This window comes from Melospiza melodia, chromosome 8 (genome assembly GCF_035770615.1).
Source record: "Melospiza melodia melodia isolate bMelMel2 chromosome 8, bMelMel2.pri, whole genome shotgun sequence".
NCBI classification, from domain to species: domain Eukaryota; kingdom Metazoa; phylum Chordata; class Aves; order Passeriformes; family Passerellidae; genus Melospiza; species Melospiza melodia.
The window spans coordinates 25,116,473-25,139,497 of NC_086201.1; the positions used below are offsets into that span (position 1 = coordinate 25,116,473).

Here is a 23,025-nt window from a genome sequence, read left to right on the forward strand (position 1 = left end):
AAATAATAATTTCTATAAACTAATATCCTCGGTGAATAATACGAGGTAATAAGGATGGATGATGAAAAAGTGTTCAATACTGCTAACTGTGCATCAGTTTGTTGTTATCACTCTCCAGAGCAAAGCCTACAGTGAAAGGAACTTGGCACATGCATCTGTAGGTTACTTGCCAGTGGGGCAGCTGGAGTTGAGTTTATTCACACTTGGTGCATGTCAGGACTGTTGGCTGGGCAGCTGGACAGGAGCAGAGGGTATGAACCACTGCCACCTGCTTGTTTGGGCTGCCATGCCGTGAGTCCTGTGGACTGGCACAAGTCTTAACTGACAATTTCAGAGATAGCATGAACCCAAAAGTAGCATTGCCTGAAGTTAGTGTATTTCAACAACTCAGTTTCTTTCCAGATGAATTAGTTTTTGCTTGAACCTACTTGAAAAAAATAAAATAAAAATCAGTGGCATATGTTATTGAGTTACTGTTGTAGAAAATAAAAAAAGAAAAAAGCACATGTAGTGGTAATGATAATTTTTTTTTGTTTTGCAGAGATGAGCAGAACTTGCCTCATCTGTACAGATGTCCTTGTGCAGAGTGTAGGGGGGCAGGGTGACTGGTGCTCTGTTTTGGCATCCATCATTTCCACAGCGATCAAATGCTTCTCAAAATTTACAGCTTCATTCAGAGTAATAGGCTACAGATTAGTTCCATGTCAGCCATAAGTCTTAATGTTCTTCCTTGCTGCTGTGTTGAGATAATGACAGCACTTTCTGGATCACTGGCAGAGTTCATATCCTGTGTCTTATGGTAGATATTTCTTTGCCTTGCCTACTTTTATTTTGAACTGGTGGTGATAAAAAGAGCACAGCCCCCCTGTTTTCTTCTGCTGATTCTGGCACTTGACACATCCTCTCAGTTGCATGTTTTTTTTTTTTATTCTTCAGCCATGGTCATCCATATGTTAGCAAAGCAAAGATCCCACTTATAACTGTGACTTCAAGAATTTATGCAGAGCCAAACAAAATCTGACTTGCTACTGACCAGAGTTTCGCTGCATTCAAAGCTTGGGCTTGTGCTTAGAGAATAGTGTTAAAAATAAGCAAAACAAAACCAAAAATGGTGGAAATAAATGTTGTGTTTTCTCTTCACACTGAACTGGAACACTTTTTTTGGAACTTAACAGCAGATTGAGAATTAAGAAATCAATGGCTTCTAAGTAAGTAATTGGAAGGATGACTTTTCCTTGCTTTTAACAACCTTCTGTACACACACATTTTCCCTTGCATTACCACAGTTCTCTAGAATTTCTATATAATATTTTGTCAGTATTCATTTTCAATAGTTTGTTCTTTTAACTATATTAAAAAGGATTTTTTTGTAATGTTAATGTGAAATTGTATTTTAATGTTACATTGGAAAGTGTAAATCAGGGTGCTGTATGAAAACCAAAGGAAAGAAGGTGTGTTATTATCTATCTCCAGCACCCTTACTTTCCATAAATCTTTATGCACAGGAGTGATTTATACTCTGCATAAACGTACTGTAAAAACTACAGCCATGGGAATTGTGTGCAAACACATGAAAGTGGGGCTTGTTTTAACCTGAAGCAACATGAAATTGAATCATATGAATATATAGCATTTTTGTTGGGTATCAATTCAGGCGAAGTACTGTGTAGATTTATATTTGAGGATGTTGGTATAATAACCCATGACCACTATCCCAAGGTGCTGTTTAATTCCCTCTTCTTTTCCTCATCAAAGGCAAAACCCCATAAATTTTAACTGATGAAGCTCTATAGCCTGAAGAAATGGATATGTCCTTTACTTGATTTTAAATGTGAGTGAAATATTGTTTGCTGAAACATCATTAGACATACTTGGAATCCCTTAACCTTGGGGCATATTTATTAAAATATCGGGCAGCTTACTTATTTAGGAATAATTAGCAAGTAAATGTGCAAGGTATAAGGTATGGAGTATTCTGCAATGAAGCCAATATTTAACTAAATGCTAATTTCTTTGTTAGTGAAGGGATGCGTTCAATTACAGTTCATACTTTTAGAATGCCTCAAAATAAAGGGAAACCCGTGTCCCATATCCAGAAGGATGTGGAAAATGCAGTCAAGATGCCATTAGCTGCTTCATGGTTTGCTCTGAAGCAGATTATTTTTACTCTGGGTGTAATTTCTGCAAACTGAAATAAATATCTTAAAACATAGGCAAATGAGGACCAGACAGAGCTAATGACAATCGGTCTTTCAAGCAATGTTTGGATTCAGATACAATTAAAAGAGTACATTTGGGAGTTCCCTAGTGAGAGTTATGGTATTAGTGGGACAAAAAGTAGTTTGGTATTTTAAAGTCATTGTTTTGTTAACCATGTTGTGTGTGTGGAATACAATTATTTGTTTGCTTTGACTTGAAACCAATTTCAGAACTGCATTTAGGAGCTAGTTAGGCTTGTTAGGGCATTAATGAGGAAATGGAGAAGACAGATCAGAATTCTAAGTCTTTTCTATGTTAATGGCTTAGTAATTTAAAAAATCATCTTTGGAAGAGAGATTTTTCAAGAACAAAAATTTTATGGGTTAAGGAAAAACTGTATCACTTATGGCTGTGATTATCTTTGGCATCAAGGGCCAAAAGAGATTTTAACATGATTCTAACTTACGTCATGAGTAGCTTTCTAGTACTGTCAGATTAAATGTATATTTTCTGAGGCTCTGTGCAGAATCAGTTTTTACAAATGAGCACAATGCTGTTTTCGTAGTTTAAATGAGTTTCAAATTTCTAAGATCTGTAATTCAGGAATTAAACAAAATCATTTCTTAAGTGATAGGGATGCTGTTAACTGAATTGAAATGAGACTGAAATTAGGTTTTTTTCTGTATGAAAAGAGAGGCTTTTAACAAGGCTAATTTTGTTACTCAATTTTACACCAAATCAGTACAGTTGAGGGGACAGTGAGTTGTCCCCTAGCATAAAGGCAGACGTAGGCAAAAGAGAATATCAACTGTTTGGACTGGTTCTGTAGAAATCTTTAGGACTCAAAGAAGTTTATTGTGGAGCAGACTGAGAGCATTATTCAAGTTGTGATGGTGACGCAGTTGAAAATGTGGTAACACATGCTTGAGGTGGTGTTTTTTAGGCTGTTTTAGTGGAAGTTTGAGTGGATCTGTAAATTCAGTTAGATTATTAAAGTGTTAGGGGGAGAAAATAGCTATTAAGTTAATGTATAGCTAGTATAAGAAAGAAAGTAAGGATGATAATGAAGTAACTCTTAAGAACACTGGTATAAATATGTTGTCTAAACTTTGTCTTAAATCTGTTCCCTATCAATGTTTTCAATCAGTGAATGACAGATTAGATTAGGAACTTGCAGTTTAACCCTAGGAATTTGGAAGAAGTGTTAATGACATGTGGAAGACATGCAGCAGGGGAGTTTTGGCCTAGTGTGGTTTCTCTGGAACAGAGGTGAGAGAGAATTACAAAAGACAACAAAAGAGTAAAAGAAGCCACAATGGCCTCAATTAACAGTGTAACCTTCAAGAACGAGTAGTTATGACTCTACAACAAAGTGAAGAAATTCGTATCATGCTGGCTGAGAAATTGTAAAACAGTGATTTTTTTCTGCCAGGAGAAAAACTTCCATTTAAAGCTAAATGTGCTCAGTGGACAGCCTCAACTGTACTTCTGGTTCTTCCACAAGTAGTAGTAATAGCAAATGCAAGCTTAAGCATTTTCATTCTCATGTGCTGACATATGAGATATATCCCTTGAGGATCTTCTCTGAATACAATTGAATTGAAGTATTAAATCAGTTCTAACAAAAATTGTTCTGAAAAATCTAATTAGAGAAAACCTTGTACAGGAGAGAAAAAGAATCCAGAATCATGGTTTGGATATGATTTATTCCTGTCTTTAAATGTGCTGAACAGGAAATCCCAAATGTTGTCTTAGATGCCATTTTGGAAAAGGTTTACCTGTTTTTTTTTATTTCCTACTTGATAAGTATAATTTTTCCTCAGCCCTTTTGCAAGCTTTTTGGTAATCTCTGAAGAAAGCAGAAATCTATTAAGGACCCCTAAACCTTCAAGAGGGAGTAGCTGGTGGATATCTAGGTCTCCCCAGAACAAATGCCCTTATGTGGAAGAAAGGTGAGGAGAGGGAATTACTGAACAAAAATATTTGAAGCCAGTGCAAGTTTACCCTTCTTGATACACACGTTTTTTCACTAGTGTGGATTTTAACCTGTGGTCTTTGTAGGTAGCACTTCGGGGCAAACCTAGAACAGTAAGCAACAAGCACCAAAGTGGTGGTTGTGAGACAAGTGACACCATTTCTCCAAGTGATTTATGCCACTCCTGGATGGGGAAATGCTTCACCCAGAAAATAAAACCGGCAGGAGAATTATGTCCCTGGCACTATCACTGGCTAAAACTAATTGATGATACACTGTCTTCATTAAGATGAAAGGGCTGAGTAAAGATAAAGGTCACCAGGAAAAAACAGTGACCCATTTGAGGCTTTGCTTTCTTATCATATGTTTATACCATAGAAACTGATGAATTCTGAGAAGTGTGGAAGCATCATTTATATATATATATAGTTTAGGAATACAGCCCTTGTGAATTGATTACTGTACAATAAGAAATTTCTATTTGGCTTCCTATTAATTAACAAAGGTATTTGTTAGGAAATTTGTTTTCTAGGAAATTCTTTTGTGTTTCAGTGTCTTATATTATTATTCCTCATTAATTGTAATTTTAATCCTTGTTTGCTTCTTTTCTGAGTGCAGAACTGCAGCCGGTCTTCAAAGGTACGTGTCAGTTTGTCCAGCAGAAACACGTGACTCTCACATGTTTAGAAGATTTTTTAGTAGCTCTTTGTCAATGTGCAAAACTGATCCTTCATCAAAGAGTCACTTAAGTTGAATAGGGGAACCTTGTATCTTGTGAATGGTAGTAGCTCTTTGGTTTGGGGAAAAATAATGCAATGGTTCAGCAATTGAACTGGGCAGAAAGGGGGAAATTGATTATGACAATTGGCAGCAGCATTGATTTGTGCTTCTCTAAACCACAGTTTGGAGCTAGATTGTTAGCCTGTGTGTAAGCCTGGACTGGATTTGGCACAGACTTTGAGAAGTACAGAAGTTTGTTGTGTACTAAACCATTGGAAGTCATGCAATTCAAATGAAATGGCTACCTTGAGCAGGGCACAGAAATGGCAGTCAAAACATTTATGTAGAAGGACACAAAGGCATGTTGGGTAGCTCTACTGTTGTTAAATAATATCTATTTTCTTGAAGTAAAACGGCACTCCAGAGTATTACCATAGGAAATACTAAAAAACTCATGACGTAAAGAGATGGGATTTCTTACTTTCTGTTGTGATTGTTGGCATAGTTTAAAAAAAAGTATCAATGGTTTGCTATCAGCTGGGCAGATTTTTTTGGTTTAGTAATATTCCTTCTTTCAAAATCTGTGGTCTTGCTGGGCCCCCAAATGTCCATGTTTTTATTAAGTAGCTGCAGAACTTCTTTCATCTTTTATTTCAGCAATTACTTTGAGTACTGACAGTGAATGCATAACTGGTTTCTGTGGTGAAAATGTGGTTCCTAAATAATAGATGTAACTTAAAAAGAGCTGGTGTGATTTCCATGGGCAAACATTAATAACTTCATGAACTAACAAATCCCTGGGGTTCCAGGGACATTTCAAAATGTGAAGTATTTGATTCACAAGTAAAGGAGAAGTATCTTCTTGTTTGTGAATCTATTTATTCTCTTGTCTGACTCCTTCCCAGATTTTTGTTTGAGTTTTTTCTTTGGAGTCCCAAAATAACTGGTTTCTATTTTTTTGAGATGTTATGCATTTAATAATTCTAGCTCAAGAATATACAGTAATTCTAGTGTCTTCATAAAAATATTTACTTGTGCATTCCCAAGTGTGGTCTTCTTGAGTTGAAATATTTCTGTTATTTGCAAAGTAATTACTTTCTGATGTTGCAATATAAAAATAATTAGAATTCTTTTTACTTGAGTTTTAAGAGTAGATGGTATTTATTTCTTGTTTAAAATCTTTCATGTGATTTTCTACAAAGACAGGCCAAAACTAATAGAATTTTAGGAAAGAAATTTCCTCTTACTTCTTGCCTTTTTTCAAAGGCCAAGAACTAGAGAGAGACTATTTTTGTCATAACTGAATGTTTGTATCAGTTTTGAACAACATGCAAAGAAGTGTTTTCAAATGTCATTTTGTGGAACAGCATGTCCCATGTACTTCTTAAATGAAACCTTTAGTTACAAAGTTTTCAACCTTGGCATACAAAGTATTTATCTTTTGTTGGCCTTTTTCTGGTTTTGTTTTTGTTGGATTTTTTTCTGTGGTCTTCTCCTTGTTCCAGGGGAAACAAGGGAGGCAATGGGGTTCTTATCCAATGGACTTTTCTGGGCTACTTCTGTTCAGTCTAATGAAAGATGGCCAGCCTAAAAGGCCCTGCCTAAGCATAATAACCCATAACTCATGAAATTAAAACTACCCTGTGGAGGTGCACACGTATTTTGCTCAAACTTTGATATAGAACTTTAATATTTGCGTTTCCCAGGTTTTGTACATGTATGTGCTTAAACTCATAATGCTAACCTTGTATTTTGGTAAGATTATTTTTCATTTTTTAATCATTTTTTTCTTCCTTTTTTCCCTCCAGTATTAAAATCTAATTTTTGTGTGTGAAGCTGGTGTGTAAAGTATGATTAAGTTAAATGGATTTATCCCTTTTAATAATGTAAAACTTAGTTTCAGGCAAACCAAGTCATCAGCATAGCTTTAAAAATTTACTGTGAACCTTGGGTTTTGTCTTTTTTTTTTTTAAGTTTTTATGTACTGTAACATTACCTGCTTTAAGTAATTATCATACATTATACTGGTTGCCACTAGTGACTGCTATAATTAAGGCTGTGAATCCGTTTCCATTATAATCCCTTGTTTTCACACAATCATAACTTGTCAAAACACTAACCTTTAGGACCAAAGTTTTCCTCAGTTGTTTTGCTTAGAGACAAATTTAGGAGGAGGGAGCAGGAAAAGGAGTTTGAACTATCCTTATAAAGTAAATCCTTGTCCAGTCATTTTGCATTATAGGCTCAAACTGCATAGCAAGGAGTCCGATAGTTATCATTTCCAGGGACAAAAAAAAAGTTGAAGGATCAAGGACTTGAGTTCTGGTTGCACTTCTAATTTTGACTAGTCTTATTGCCATTTTGTTTAGCAGAATCTCTACATAATGCTGCAAGGAGAATTAGTCTTCCTTTATTAGCACCTACATCCCATAAAAACCATACACTATGTCAATTTGCTGATATCAGGTGGCAATTAGGTCACAGGAGTACAGAAGAGATAGAGTGGTCATTTGTGGATTTATGACTCCAGTTGTGAATCCCAGTCCTGAATTTGATGTTGAGTTTTGAGGGTAAAAGCTTCTCTAAATGTGGAGAGGCAATATAAGAAAATATTTACTCTCATTATTTTCCCAGTAGCAGTTCCTAAATGTCAGTAACTACTGTACTGCTCTCTCCTAGGTAGAAAATTGCAGGTTCTGGTATTATGGCAGATAACGCTCTATGTAAACTTTTGTTAGTGACTGCTGTACAGAGCTTGTTTAAGTTTGCATTTATGGAATTTTTGGTATGACTTGACAATTTATTTTATCATATAAAGAGATTATGTTTTAAGGTGAGTTATAAGGGAGTGCTTGGGTAGGCAGAGTTGAAGGATAAGCTTTCAACCCTAACATTCATTTCCTGTTCTTGTTTTATCATCCCTAACATTACATTTACTGCTGTTTCTTTGCATAGAATTCATTTTAAGAAATAGCGATTGATTCTTCCCCTCAGCCCTCCAGGACAGTATTTTCATTAGTTTCTTGAGATATGACAATAAACTGAAGTTACTGAACAGAACTTCCAATTCCTGTTACATTCAGAATTTGCTCCTCCACTACTGTCTGCAAACTGTTGCTACTGCATGCATCTTTCTTTAGAAGATGTGAAATACTACGAAGTTACAGTTTATAGACAAAATAAAATATAACATACAAAAAAATGCATAAGCCTTTAAAAAGATCAGGGTTTGGGAGACCTTATTATCTGCAGAGGTCCTGTGAGTCATTCTTGCAGATGGGAAGGTTTCCACATCTGGATTCTTTTTACAACTGAGGTCTTTGATCTGAAAATGTTACAATTCTCCTATGCCCTGTGATTTGTCTGGCAAGATGAGTTATTTACAAGTGCAATTGCTCTTCTGACAACTCAGTTTTGAGTGTGTAAGTTCTGAGGTCCTGATCTGTAATCCACAAGGACTGCTGGTAGTCCTTTTATTGGTTTCAGAGGGCTTTGATTCAGATATTTGGACTTTGAAGCACCCCATGTGGATTAGGTAAAGAAAGACTTTTTTTCAGATTATTATAATTTAAAGATTCAGGATACTGTGTCTGAAGTAATTTGACAGTGTTTCAAAGGCTTGTGAATTTAAATAAGTTTCTGATCTTTGTGTCTTTTCTTTTATTTCTCCAGTGGCAGATGAAAGCAAAGTTGGTTTGTTGGCCGGACACAAATCGGGTAAGCTGTCCTCCTGTTTTGGAGAAAAAGTCAGCAACTTGAAAGTAGTATGGGCAGTAAATGAAGTCAGCTTCCACAAACTGTGGTGACAAAGACACTTGAAATTGAGGCTTTACTTTGTAAGCACTGACTCCGAGTTGAATGATGATGAATTAGGAGTTGCTCTTAGCCAGGCAGTGTACATAGGCAAGTCATTTGCAGGAAGAGCTGTAACTTTATTTTTCAGTCCAGGTGTTGTAAATTGAAGAAAATGCACTTGCAGATAAGTAGAAGTGTGCTCTTGTGGAGTGTAGAGACTTAAACTGTACACACTTTGAGAAATACAAGTATTTATTTGCTTTTTCTTATTGCTCAGAGTTGCACTTCCATTTCCAGAAATACTGAAGACAAACCTAAAATAATTTACAGAGTAAAAAAAAATGTTACAGCTTTTTCTTTTGTCGTGCTTGTGCAAGAGAAATAATTTGTTTTTTCTTAAACTTTTCAGGCGATAATAATAAAAAACATTAATCCACAGTGCTGCAATTACTCTATCTGCTTACTAAATAAGTTCTACCAACCATGCCAGGACATTGTACAACTTGCAGCTGTTGTATTAAAAAACTTGCAAGGCATTGTCACATAAGATGGTAATTTCTCATGAGCTTTGGGTAAGCTGACATGAGAAACCTTAAACTTCCTAGAAAACTTCAGTTATTCAGCAGTGCCTTCTGATGTTAGAAAATCCTGAAGTTTCAGACTGTGCCTTCGTAGCACATTGCACACTGCCCTTTCCCACTCCATGGATAGGTCTAAGAAGCTGAATTCATGCAAAAGGAGGTCAGCTATGAGATTCCTGATTGTTTATGGTATTCTTTCTCTATACGGCTGGGTGTCCTTCTTCTCTGGTGTGGATTTTCCTTATCTGAAGACCTTTTCCTGAACTTAGTAGACAAATTCTTATTAAATTTTTTTGGCTTCTTTCCTAAGCTTGTGAAGTTCTTGGATTCTCTTTCTGAATCAGGGAATAGTTCATATGTCTTGTAATATTATCACTCCTGGGAAGAAAAAAATTCTTTCAACTTTCCCTTTTGGGAATGTGAAAGCTTCAAAGAAATGATCTTGTCAACTTGAAGAAGCTGAGGGTGTTGCCCTTGGGCTTTTCCCTGTTCAGAAAAATTACTACAAACATTGCAACATCATGCAGTTTACCAAAGATCAATGGAATTCACTGCTATCAAAGAATATTGAGGGGTAAGATTATAACTCTTTGGTAGTCAATTGTTTTAGGTATATTAAGCTTTATAATTTTTAGTAGCATTTGATCTTTCTTCTGCACACTTCTGCAGATTCTTGAAAACTCACTTTGAAAAGTTTTCTGTTTGAAGACACCTACAAATTTTATGTGAACATATGGACCTATGTTTATTGAACTTTGACTTACTTGCTTTACTTATTCCTCACAGATCTCTTACATATACCTAAGATCTTTTTTCATAAACTGAAATCAGTGGCCAACAAATCACCCAAGGAATAGATACAAAGATTCCTCAAGTAGTTTCTTTTTTTTCCCCTGTAAGAATTAAATAATTTAGCTAACTTCTGAGACAGTTGGTGTGTAAATTATTTTTATTGGTTCTATCCTCTTTAAATACCGTTCAAATACCATTGAAAAACATTTCTCCTGCTCTCTATGTTCCACTTCCTAACGCTTCATAAAGGAAATCAAGCTACAATTTTGGTTTCCACATTTTTCCATTCAAATGTTTAATTTAAAGGTCTGTTCAAGAACATGGTGTTCTTTTTCTATGGTCCCTTTTTACTCTATGGTTTCTGGAAATATATGTCACATGTGCAATTGTCTGGCATTTAGTCCCACCACAAAACTTCTGTTTTCACATCATTCATTGTGCTGCCTTCGTGTATGTACCTTAAGAACGTTAAAGGGAGACATTGCAGCTTCTTGTGCTATGAGCAAACCACAGTATTTTTCTCATTACAGAATGGAGAGTGTTTCCATCCTATTCTAGACTTCAGGAAACTAAATGTACTTCTCTACAGAATTAATTATCACCTACTAACAATCAATGCAATTATCCTATCTCTCCTTCAACATGATTTGTTCTGTAAAATACACAGCTGAGTAATTCTCTCTAGGGAAATATCCTATCTATTTCTTCTGGGGAAGTGGCTCTTCAAGCATTTAGTCTCAGCTTTTGGAACAGCTACATTATCCCTCACATATCACATGTTACTCAGCAGCAGGAGTTAGAGGCATGCATTAATTTCATAAAGGGTTATCACAATTCTCTGTAAGACTGAGGCATTAGAAAGATCTGTAGCTCTAGCCCCATTTGTCATTTTGTATATTGCACCCACAAGCAGTAGTTCCTTTCCCCCCCACCTTACTTAAAGAGTAATTCTCTAGATTTGGGTTTTAGAAGTATGTCGGCACATATCCTGAGCTTGTAAGCATGTTCTGTGGAAAGGTGGCTGGAGCTTTGTTCCAAATACATATCTGACCCTTGCAGAAATCTACCTGTGAATTCTGGTTCTCATACCTGGCCTGTATTTCATCCTACTGGATGGAAGACTCCTGCTGTCCTTACAGGTGCTCTTAGTATTGAAAATACTAAGAACACTATTGAAAATATTTTCTGCAATGCCATCAGCAAAAGCACTGGAGTGCTGTATTCATGCAGCCTCCTGGTCCTTTTCTGGAAAAAAAAAAACAGATTTCAGTGTGTATGAGTGAGTGTGTGTGTATGCAAGACAAGTTCTCTGAATCCTCTAAGAAAGAATTTGTCCTCTGTAACCTTCCTGCCTTCCTGTGTGCTCAGCAATGGTATGCCAATACCAATGATGAGAATGAGAAGCAGACAAGTAGTGCCTCTGTTGTATAAGCAGAGAAGATCCTTGAAAATTCACAAAGATGAAAAATCAGCAGCTTTAGCTTAGTTTTTCATAAAACTCCTAGCTTTTTGTAAAAGCAGTTCTAGGACAGTTAAGAGAATATCCCTTATAAAGAAGGGCAAGAATTGCATATCAAATATAACCTGATTTGTATCAAATAATGAAATTGAGTACTGATGTTTTTGCAGCTATTTTAATTTTTTTTCTAAAATTCTTTTTTGTGCTCTGATTTACTGCTTAGAACTCTTTAGTATGTATTGACTATCTGCTGAGGTCTCTGCTGACACAGCTCTTTCAGATGATGCAGTGCTGGAGAAAAGCTGATGAGTCTTTCTTTATGAGCTCTGACATATTAATTAGCAAAATGGTCAAAAAAGCTTTCTTATTTTTATTTTAATGTCACTAGACCATGCTTTTGGCTGGGCTTGTGTTTCAAGACAGTCTTGAAACAAGATGAGTAAGATCTTATATTCTTGCTGGCTGCTATGTGAGGAACATGTGACTGGGCTATGGCTTAGTACCAGCAAGGCTGAGTGATAGGGGGTAGTTCTGCTGCCAAGCTGAATTTGAATTAACGCTGTGTGGTAAAACCACAACATGTGGCAAGAGATAGGGTTCAGACTTGAGTAGGAAAAGGCCCATTGGGATAGTTGGAAGAATGCTTCTGGTCAAGCTCTGCCCCTTACTGTTAATTTTGCTGCCAGTGCAGTTCCCACATGGCTGTTCAGCCTGTGGGTAGGGTTGGTGTTCTGGGAAGGAAGGCCTGGAGAGGCAGCTGAGCAGCTAAATCCTGCAAGGGCAACCTGTCCTGGGGCCCGAGTGCCATCAGAGCTGTACTGCCTCATGTGTGGATGACTGAGTTGTGGTTAAACTGCAATTCACATGGAAAGTGGAGATAGTTTGGAATAATTTAGGTTAAAGGTCTTGGTGTATCTCTGCATTCTTTAATGCCAGGATGTACTCTGCATTAAGGACATTTTACTGAGGTTTTGTTAAAGCTAAGTGTGAGCTATTGGAACACCAGAGAAATCCAGTGGTTTATGCATAGTTTTGTAGCTCAAGAGGCTTCCTTTTAATCAAGGAATCTGGTGGGGAATAATAGTGGATTTAGGAAAGACTACTGAAAGCTTAGTGCATGCTGCTGGGCTTGCTTTAGGCTGGTGCCATTGTAATAAGTTTCATCTGCAGGTAACACAATTATGTCGAAGAAGTGGATAGGGAAGTGCTGTTCTCCTCTCCTGATGCCAGACTTTATAATTTTATTAAATAAGCCTTCTTGCTGCTGTGGATGTCATTAAAGCTTGGCTTTTCAAGGGGAGCATTTGGTTTAGTACTGAGTTCATAAGGATTTACATAGTAACTTGGTCCACAGTAGAAAAGACTCATGTAAATGGCTGAGCTGCCTGACATATGCAGTGAAGTGCCTGTCCAAACAGCCTTGCTACTAACTGAATGTGTGTATCATATGGAATCTCACCCTTCCCTTTGCATTTCTGAGAGGAGAAAAGGTTGTTTTTAGTTTATTTTATTTCTCTGAGAATAAGAATTGTAATTGTAATGTAATGTAAATGTAATACTTGGCTGCTTCCATCATTCTTGCAAGTGTGAACAGGACTTGTCTATTTCACAGTCTGCAGTATACCTCAGCAATAGCAGTGTAGCTTGACCTGTGTGTCTTGGCTTGGATACTGGATATAAGCAAACTGTGTTGTCACTGGAAGCTGTGCAATGTGATTTTTTTTCCCATCATTCAGCCCATATGATGCTTAGTGATATTTCGGTGTGACTGGCACAAAAACAAACTCAAGTACCTTTCTACAATGCTTCAGTTGACTCTATTACCCACACCTCGTGCATCTGTAAGCTTTGAATCATTAAGCTGTGAGTTACGTTTGATGGTTTATTGTGAGGAATATTTTTGCAAGATTTTTCACTCTTTCCCTGTTACATTCAGTTGGGCATCTCTCCTGAATGATTATATTCTTGTGATCGTGTTGTTGTTCATGTTATTATCAACATTATCATTATCATCAACTTTGATTATGATTCTTCAAGCCAAGTGTTGCTTTGAACTTACAGTTCCACATTAATTCTCATCTGAGAATATCTATCAGTTCATGCAGCTGAGAAGCAAAAAGTAAGGTTCCTCTTTTCCTGCAGGTCACTTGTGGAGTTAATGTTTTCTCCTTTATTTATGTCTGGCAAAGAACAAAAGTCAAGGATATTACATTGAGTGTATTATATTGTTGGGGTTTAAAACAATTTCTACTCCAAAAATTAAAACACTCAGCTTCCATTGACTCCCTTGCTGCTGTTGTTTTTTTTTCTTTTCTTCAAGCACAACTTGTCTAGTGAACCTAGGAGGATACATGAACTTACTTAATACTCAATGCAAATATGGCTTTGCTACCCTTTTAAAATGAACTTTATTTTTTAACATGTATAATAGTGTTATATATTATGCTATATGTTGTTGTAGCTATTGTCATTGGTTAGAGCTTGGAGGGTATGGGGAGGATTAACGTTGCTAATTTCACAAAAATTGTATGTATTGGTGCATGAGAAGTTTGCTTTGTGACTGACTCAGGAAAAGGAAGGCTGGACACTTAGAGTTCTGTAGTTCAAATCATTATTCTAAATTAACAGAACTTACTGTATTATTGAATTTTAGTGAAAAGCAGGCTGTAAGTCAAAATCCCTTCTGAATGTCAGGCTAGGGGTCTTTACCATCCCCTATGCCTGCCAGGTCTATGTGGCTGATAAACAGCTCTCAGATAACGTAGTTAGATGGTTCTCCTCTGTGGAAGGAAACAACCACTCATTTTTACTCTTGAGAAGAATAATTTTATACTCCCAGTAACTCACCAGCTGTAACTATTTCTTTGACAGATTTCTTTTCATTTTTTTTTTTTTGGTGGGTTTTTTTTTCCAAGACTTTATTAGCTGTGTGATGATGATTTGTTGTGACCCCTTTTTTGTTAGGTCTTGAGAAAGTCATCTGTAGATAAAAATCCCTCACTTGAGGGTGATGTTTGATGTTATGATGTTGATCTAAAAGCTTGCTGCTGCTGAATAAAGCAGTCTTGGGCACCATGCCTCCCATCTGCAGCTGCGTGGTTTCCATTATTCCATTCTTTATTCCAGTCTCACAGCTTAGCTGGTGAGATGGTTGAGAGAACTAGATAGCCAAAAATTCAAACATGAAGGACAGAAATGAATAGTGCTGAGATGATCTCCTTGAACCACCCATTTGAGAGACAAGCTTACATGCCATAAGAAGGGAAATTCAGCAAGTGGATGGATGAGGACCGTGAGGCAGCTGTCTACTAAATCACCATATCTACCATGTCAAATGATACCCTTATTGAATTCAAATGCCAAACTTGCATTAATTTTTAAATTTTTTTAATACTGTTTTACTTGCCATGAATAAAGCCACTTTCTCAGTGGCAGGACCAGGGAATAAAAAGTGACAGTAAACCTCTGCAAACTGAACAAGAGCATCCCTGCTGTCTCATCCTTAGAATGTAAGAATCTTTTCTAAATTCACTTGTTCACTTTGATTTTATGAATGCTTTGTGTTCTGTGACTCTTAGTATGCTTTGTATTAAGATACGACAGATCAGTGCCCGTTGATCTTTCTTTGAATTACAGTTATTAAAGTGAATAGATCTGATCTGCTGAGAACAATAACAAGCTTGCAGGAGAAACCTGTTTTCCCTTCATGTTCTTGTGTGGGATTTAGGATCTAGAGCAAAACTGAATTTAGACCAACAGCAATGCAGATGCAAATTCAAGGGTCTAATTGAGTTTTTACAAAATCGCATCTTGACTGAATATTTTCCAGTTATCCCACGATAGCCTTGTATTTATAAAGGCCAAGCCATGTGTTTCTGCCCCCTTTCTCTCTATGCCACCATTATTATTCCTATAATTCCATTATGAGCTGTTGTGGGAAGCTAACCTAGCAGAAAAATAATTCTACAAAAAAGAATGGTATTTTTCTGGTTTAGTCAAGGGAGCAAGAAAAAAAGAAGTTCAGGAGAAGAGAAGAATGATTTTGTAGCTGACACTTTTTGATCCTGGGATCAGCCTAAACTGAAGAAGTTGACTGGGGTGGAGGGGGTAGGCAGACACATCTGAGGGAGCAAGTGTGGATGAAAGAAGATTTGCAGATCTTCAGAGATGTCTTTGTGCTGAAAGAAAGGAAGTGGGGGAGCAAGTTTGAGTCTCTTTTATTGTCCTGAGGACTAAACTGAAAGTGAGTTTCTGAGAGGTTTGCTCAATGGCCAGTGAAAATTGTTATTGTGTATTTTTGACTGTGTGATGTTACTTGCTCTAAATGTACTGTGTCTGTCTCTTAGTTTTGTTTGGGCTGCTGTGCTCTGGGTCTGGTCCTGTCCTAAGGAGTGAGAGAAGATTGAGCAGTCCTTGAAAGCGGCTGGGTCTGACAAGCAGGGAGATGCTTTTGTAAGGGCCAGATGGAGTGAACAGGCAGCTTGTACAGAAAAAACCAGTTTTTGTTAAGAATCACAGGGAGTAGGTTCCCTACCCTAGGTGAGGTTTCTTTCAGTCCAGCTGATAACAGAAAGCTGCTGAACCAGAGAACCAATGACACTGTAAAGGCCTAAGTTATGCAGAAGCATTTATTTCATTCTGTCTTACCCAGAAAATGATAATTTTCTGTACTATAAAACCAAACCCTGGCTTCAACAGCAAAGCCCTTTTCATATTCTCACTTCAAGAGCAAAAGTGCATGTGCATCTACCGAGTAGGTCTTTAAGAACTTGGACTTCTCTGTGAATGAATCTTGTGCCCTGAATAGGGACCAAAGTAAGATATTTCCATTTGACAAGCATGAAATAAAACTTAAAAGTTCCTGTGGGTAAGAACTTTAGAAAGTACTCCTGTGAATGCATAGCTAGGGAACTGCCTGCTAAAGCTGTGACATGAGTTTATTAGAGCAAGATGTCGAAGAGGGATTCTGTGTGTGAGGAATGCCTTGTTTTTAAATGTGAGTAAACTTCAAGTGCATAACAGAAAGGACAGCCTTTTCCCAGAGGAGAAGGCCTGATCTGGCAGATATCCAAACTGCAGTGTTCTAAAATAAACAATAGTGGTGAAAGATTTGCTTCCTTTCGATCACATCTCAATAATATGGGAATTATATACTACTTAGTATGAATCATTGGCATCCAAGGGTTGCAAACCAACATAAAATATTCCTTTGGGGATATTCTTTCCTCTAGGAGCAGAGAAAAGGATAGGAGCTTTGTTTAGTGTGACATGGGAAATTTCAAGCTCAGCAGTTCCTCAATGTTACAGCTCCATTATGATACAGAAGTAGGAAAAATGATTAGGAAGAAAAATCAGACACACAGGTATTTTTTCCAGCCATGCATTAATACTAATTCTACTTTTTTACTTTTTTTTTTTCTCCTCTTTCATTTCCTGAAGTGATTCTGGGCATATTGTTGTATTAACTGAGGCTTGGAGGTGGGTTTTGATGTTCACATTCCACAGTTGCCACTTCTCTCCTAGGTCAGTATTGCTGAATATTGCTCTGTGCAGAATTCAGTGAAGCAGGTCAAGAGAGCATTAAAATATCCAGACAGTGTAAGCAGTGTAAAATGAAATAAAGTGTAGACTTTTTAATTGTTGTGATGAATGCATCCACTCCACATAAGGCCTGCTGGTATTTGAAATAAGTGGTCATGTGTCTGTGGTAAATCCATTGTGTGCCAGCCTGCAGTGGGCTGAAGGAGTAATGTGCCTGCAGAGCTCTGTCTGTTGTGCACTGAAATTCCCTCTCTAGGAAACGGCGCAGTGCTGGCAGGAGTTACCAGCTGTGGGCTGTTTGGGGCTTGCATTCTCTTCCTGAGACCTGGCAACATTTTCCACTGTGACTGTCTGTGCTGAGCCTGCCACATTTCTTGTCTTTGCTGAAAGTTTCTGCTGTGAGTTGGAGCTTCCTGCTGCCTTGTGTTCCAGGTTGTTTCTGACTCATATGAGCGTAGGAGAGCTTGTAAATATGGTGGATGTGTCTAGAGGAGGAGTGCAGAAATAAAGCTATTTCTGAAAGAAAAAGCAGTGTAACTGTGTTAGTGCAGAATTTCACACAGGGTCATAGATACTGCAGTTCTCCAGATGTGGTCATTAGGAAACGACATCTTGGTATCTCGGGATCCTGGAATATCACATGCAGAAAGAATTATTACTAAATTTTAAGTGACTGGAGATGGCAAAACCCCAAGAAAACAGACATTAGGCCTAAGCAAAGGTTAAGCAACAGTATATTTTAAATTTGAAGAATGTAAATAAATCAGTGCTTTTTATTAAAACTGTGAAGATTCAAAGGAAGGCACAGCAGCCAGCAAAGCAAGTTTAATGTTTAAAATCCAAGGGGCCTCTTGCTGTATGTTGATCTTTAAAGTAGAGAGTTTCTCTGGTGATGGTGCCTGAACAGATGGCTCATGAAAGTGCCTACATGACTGATAGTAAGCTGGTTTCCATCATGGAGCTCCTTCCGTGGCCCTAAGAAGAAAGCTGAGAACAACAAGTGAATCCATCGTGTCTCCTGCCTTTTTAGGGCTCTGTAAGGTTCTTCAGTCATCAGTCCTTTAGCTATTGACAGCCAGACTGCATCCTTTTCAGAAAGCAAAACAAATTCCCTCAGTCTGTGTCTTCTGTAATTGAGGAGAAAGTGATGATGTGATTCTTACGCCGCTGCGTAATATTTACCACCATCTGCAGTTAGAACTGGAGTCACAGCCTTCCTGTCAGTGTTTCTCTGACTATTAATTTCATGTTCCTTTAAGCAATACCTGTGCTTTTTTTCAAGATTTGTGGTGAATGATCTGCAGGTATTCAGGAAAGACCTTCAGAGTATTAGGTGCTGAAAGCTGGCTGTGATCAGTGCTGGCAGCTACTGTGATTCTTTCAGTTGCTAGTTGCGACTGAAGAGACCAGCAGCCACTGCTGAATGCCTCATTTTATTAATCCTTTCCCTCCAGGAGCTGTTTTTTTGCTGGGCATGATATTCAGTGCTGGCAGTGGGTATCCTGAAGTCACTGATGCCAAGGAGTTAATGAATTTGGAAAACTTCCCAGATAATACATCTGGCCCTCTAACTTATATTTTGGAGCATGAAGTATGAGGTATAGAAAGAAGAGCACTGAACTAAATGAGCTCCTGGCTGAAGAGAGGAAGGGTACACTTTTCTTTTTCTAAATTAGTTGATTGAAAGTTAAAAATTATGTAGTCCCAAATAAAATTTACTCTTGTGGGGTTTTTTGGGATTTTGGTTTTGAGGTTAGTTTGCTTGTTTACATTTTTAAAAATTTTGTTATACTGTGTATTTGCCAGTTGCATTATCTTCTAAGGCTTGAGTATAGAGAGGGAAGCATGTTAAATTCTCCACTTTGAATGATTCTTTGCCTTCATTTTTTATTTTGAAATCCCATCATGTTGCCATGTCAATAAAAAGAACTTTGAAGTTAATTGATATTTCTAGTCTAGCTCACTTCTGGAATAGTATCTTGTACAATGTTTGCTTCCTATAACATTTGAAATAAGCCTTTATTGTATAAAATGGGTTGCTGGTGCTATTTATTAATACACATTTTTGTGTAATAAAAGATGTGCAGTGCAATATGGTTCAGAAATTAACTTTGAAGAAAAGAATTACATTGCTATTTGTATAGCTCATAAAATAGCATTATTTTTAGTGGGTCTTTCAATACAGCAGTGCTACTTAGCACTTACCTACAGAGCACTCCAGGACTGAGAATATCATCCCTAATTAAGTGTCTGATAAGCCTAAGAGCAGAGCAGGAGAGTTTTTCTGTACATAGCAGTGACAAATGGAAAGCATATTGGAGAAGAGTAGAAAGCACTTCCTTGAGATATCATTGACTGTCAGCAGGTGCCTTCCCTTTGCCTCAGGCAATGGCCTCATGCTGCCCTTTCAAAACCTACCTCCTCTTGTATTTACCCATTTTTCTACCTGATGTTTAAATAGATGAAAGTTTTCGTTTGCTTTTATTTAGTCTTGCATGGGTGATGGAGTTTCTCATGGTTCTCATTTGGCCTACAGGTAATAAGTGTAATGATTGGTACCTTAACTCTATGAATGTACAGAAGATCCCTGTTAACATGAGATCAGACTTATTTATGTTTGCTTGGGATTTTTAAAAGAAATTGAAATGTTCCTTCCCTCCATACCCCCCCTCCCCCAGGTAGTATGACATCTATGCTGATGCTGATCTATATCTGATTCCTGCCCTTTTTGATTATTCACCTTCAGTTGTGAAAAATAACCTTAATCCTTCCCCCATCTTTGACTTGGTTCTCTTATCTAAAAGCAACTTTTTTGGACTGAATATCTGTCTGTGAGGAGAGCACATCTGTGACCTGCAGGGTTCACCTGCAGGTTCTGAAGGATGGGGGGGAGCATAGTCCCAGGAACTGCGGCTGCAGAGCATTTTTCAATAGACCTTCTCCTGTTCCAGAGTTGCTCAGTTCACAGACTAAAGGGAGGAAAGAACCATTCATCCAGCGAGACCAGTGGGCTCAGGGCAAAGCAGAGAATTCCATGGAGAGAGTCAGACTCTAGTTCTGCAGTTTGCCCAGTTTCAACGTGCTGGTTTCCTTAGAGCCATAACAGCAGCAATATCCTGACTCTGCTGCTCTGGCAGCTTTATGGACTGTGGCCCTCTCAGTGCTGGGGTCAGGACCTGGCAAACAGGAACAGAACTAGTGCTTGGTGCTAGAGGTCTGCAGCCATTACTGAAAGGTGATTGCACATTCAAAGATTGCAAATAAAAACCTCTATTACCTTGCTGTGGCAGTTTTCGAGTGTTTCTATGTTGAAGGACCAGACCAGAGAATCTGGCATTGATTTGTTTAGGTCTTTCGTGTAATTACAATTTTTGTTGCTATCTGCAGTTGGCATAAATTCCTGTGTTTGAAAAAGGAGTTGTATTTTTGGTTGCCAGTTGTAATGCTGCTGTTGACAAACAGAGATGTTATAAAAGAGAAATTCAGTATAGTGTAGTTAATCAGATGCCTCTTTTTTTATTGCTTTATAATCTTCTCAGATGCCTAATTCTGAAAGCAAAATGATAAAATTGTTTGATCGAAGCTTCTGGAGTTTAATTCCTTTTTAAAAAATAGCACAGTAGTTTAATTTTAAAGGTACCAAAAAATGAGCTTTACATGAAGGACTAAATTTTGCTAGCAGTTGCATGGAATAACTCACTGCTTATGACTAATATGTCCATCACAAAATAGCTGCAAAGAATAATTCTCAGTCTGAGTTTAGACTGAAAGAGCAAACACATTAAAGAAAAAACATACAGGAGAAAACAATTTATTGCAGTCATTCTTTTTCTGCCATTCTGTAAGGAAATATGGATAATTCATTAAGTCTCAGAAGAAAGCCCTTTGCTCTCCTTTACTCAGGTTTGGTTTTCCATTCTCTTTTTGTGTAGAGAGTATGGGTGTAGTATGCAATAGTCGCTATGTTATCACCTGTTAAGTGTCATGCGTGACACATCCCATTACAGATTCTATGAAACTGGAGCCGTTTGAAGTAAAACTTTCCATTCAAGTGTCAACTGAAGCGTGGGTTTTATTTGCTTTTTCTTTGACAGAGATTGTTCTTTTACTGTCTCCTAAAATAACTCTGATATTTGTTTTTGTTTAGGAGGGGAAAAGGTAAGAATATCTAGCTAGAGGCTGGGAAGATAGGAAGCTACCGGGGAAGTGGAGGGGAGCTAGAAAAGGGTGCTGGGAATGGGGCAGAAAGGGAGATTGGGCATGTCAGCAGGTGAGAAGATGCAGTGTGGGAAAGGGTGACATTACTGAGAGAGAGGGGGAGACAAGCTTGTGTTGATCTAGGACAGTGGGGAAGAGAAAGGTGGCAACCAGCTGTGCAGGACAGAAAACTGCTTTTTATGTACAAACAAAGCTACAAAACAACCCAAAAAAAGTGACAACCAAAAAAACCCCACCAACACCCCACATGTAGAAAAATATATACAAAAACTCTGTTCATTAGAAAAATATAAATTTGAAGGCTTGGGAACCTGAATCTTCATCTTCCTGTTTCAGTTCCTTGTCACTGCGACACAGGTTGTGCATGTTTGTCTTAAAATGACATCACATTAGTGTTTATTGAAAAACCCTTGCTACCAAGGCTTTGATGAAGAGGCATGAAGGCTGTTTACTGCTGATGTCAGATATCAAAGTCTGTGCTCAGATGGGGGAGGGGAATTGCTCTACATGTGGAAGAAAATACTAGATCTTTCCTGAAAGAGAAAAACTGGAGTTTTGTAAATAAAATTGTCATGATATATTTGGGACGTAAAATGGAAGTCTATTAGAATGTGCACAGAGAGAGAGAAATTGGACACCTCTGGTATAGCATTTTTCAAGCCTAAGCTCTTTACTTTGCAATTTTAATAGTACTCTTTTAAGGTCATTTTTTGTATATGATTTTAATACATAGTCTGTTGCTTTAACTACTTTCATTAAAATTTTATGAGCCTTTTCAGAAAATCAGATGGGAAAATGCAAATAAATTATGCATTTTATTTAGTATGTAGTAGATACAGTATTACTGTATGTGTAAACAAATAAAAATGTTTATTAATATAACAAACACTATACTGAAAGATCCTGCTGTAGTCTATAAACCACATAGGCTATAAAGAATCACTTTGAGCTTAAGTAGCTAGTGCTGGACCAAACCTCTGGATTTGGAACAGTACCGAGTGACAGTATAAAAAGATTCATTATCTTAGCTATTATAAAGTGGGGGGGATGTCACGAATTATGAGGCACAAGATTGAATCTGAAAACCTTAAAACATTCATTTTCTGAGAGCAAGTACTTAATATTTTATAAAATCCCGCAGAGTTCTCTGCTTGCTTAGTTTTGCTTTTTCACCCTTCTTCCTCTCCTGGCAGAGCTCACCAGTAATCTGTTAAAATTCTGACCTGAGCACTCAGCAGTCAGCACAGTGCTATGTGTCAGTGATTAGCTTACCTATCTTTTTACTGCTCCTTCACCCTGTGAGATGCCAAAGCAACAGAGAAAGTATATGTAGTAGTGAATGTTATCAGTTGGGAGAGATGTGGGTATATACTTGATTTCTTCAAGCCAGGTAATGTGTTCATTTAACTTCTGTTTGATGAGAAAACCCCAGCATCATAGGAGAAAACTTCCTAGCACTACTTGTACAGATCAACACAACCTTGTTTTCATGGTGGTTTGGGAGGTGTTTTAGGGGGGTTTTGGGCAAGTTTTGACGTTGTTCTGTGTGTGTTGTGCTTCATGTCAACCCTAGACAGAGGAATCCTCTCACCTAGAGTAAAAAAGTGGTAAAATGATCAAAATGTGGAGCAAACTCTGCCCTTGTTTGTTTGAGCAGTTTCTCACCTCACAGGTAGCCCTGCTGATTTAAGTTTCCTCAGACCTTGGTGACAACAACCGTCTGCAACAATTACTCCTTTTAGACC

The 23,025-nt window shown here is 37.6% G+C and overlaps 1 protein-coding gene across 4 annotated transcripts in view; it reads left to right on the forward strand.

Moving 5' to 3' along the window:
• Window positions 1–23,025, forward strand: part of PARD3B (par-3 family cell polarity regulator beta) — a 391,710-nt gene that overhangs the window by 216,314 nt on the left and 152,371 nt on the right. For 2 of the 4 annotated variants that reach the window (XM_063162314.1, XM_063162318.1), the window contains 2 exons: window positions 4,793–4,813; window positions 8,567–8,611. The exons of 1 other annotated variant lie outside the window; for it this stretch is intronic. In XM_063162314.1, coding sequence (XP_063018384.1) covers window positions 4,793–4,813; window positions 8,567–8,611 — 66 coding nt within the window. The remainder of the gene's footprint in view (window positions 1–4,792; window positions 4,814–8,566; window positions 8,612–23,025) is intronic. One more of the 4 variants, XM_063162315.1, reaches the window with a different exon arrangement.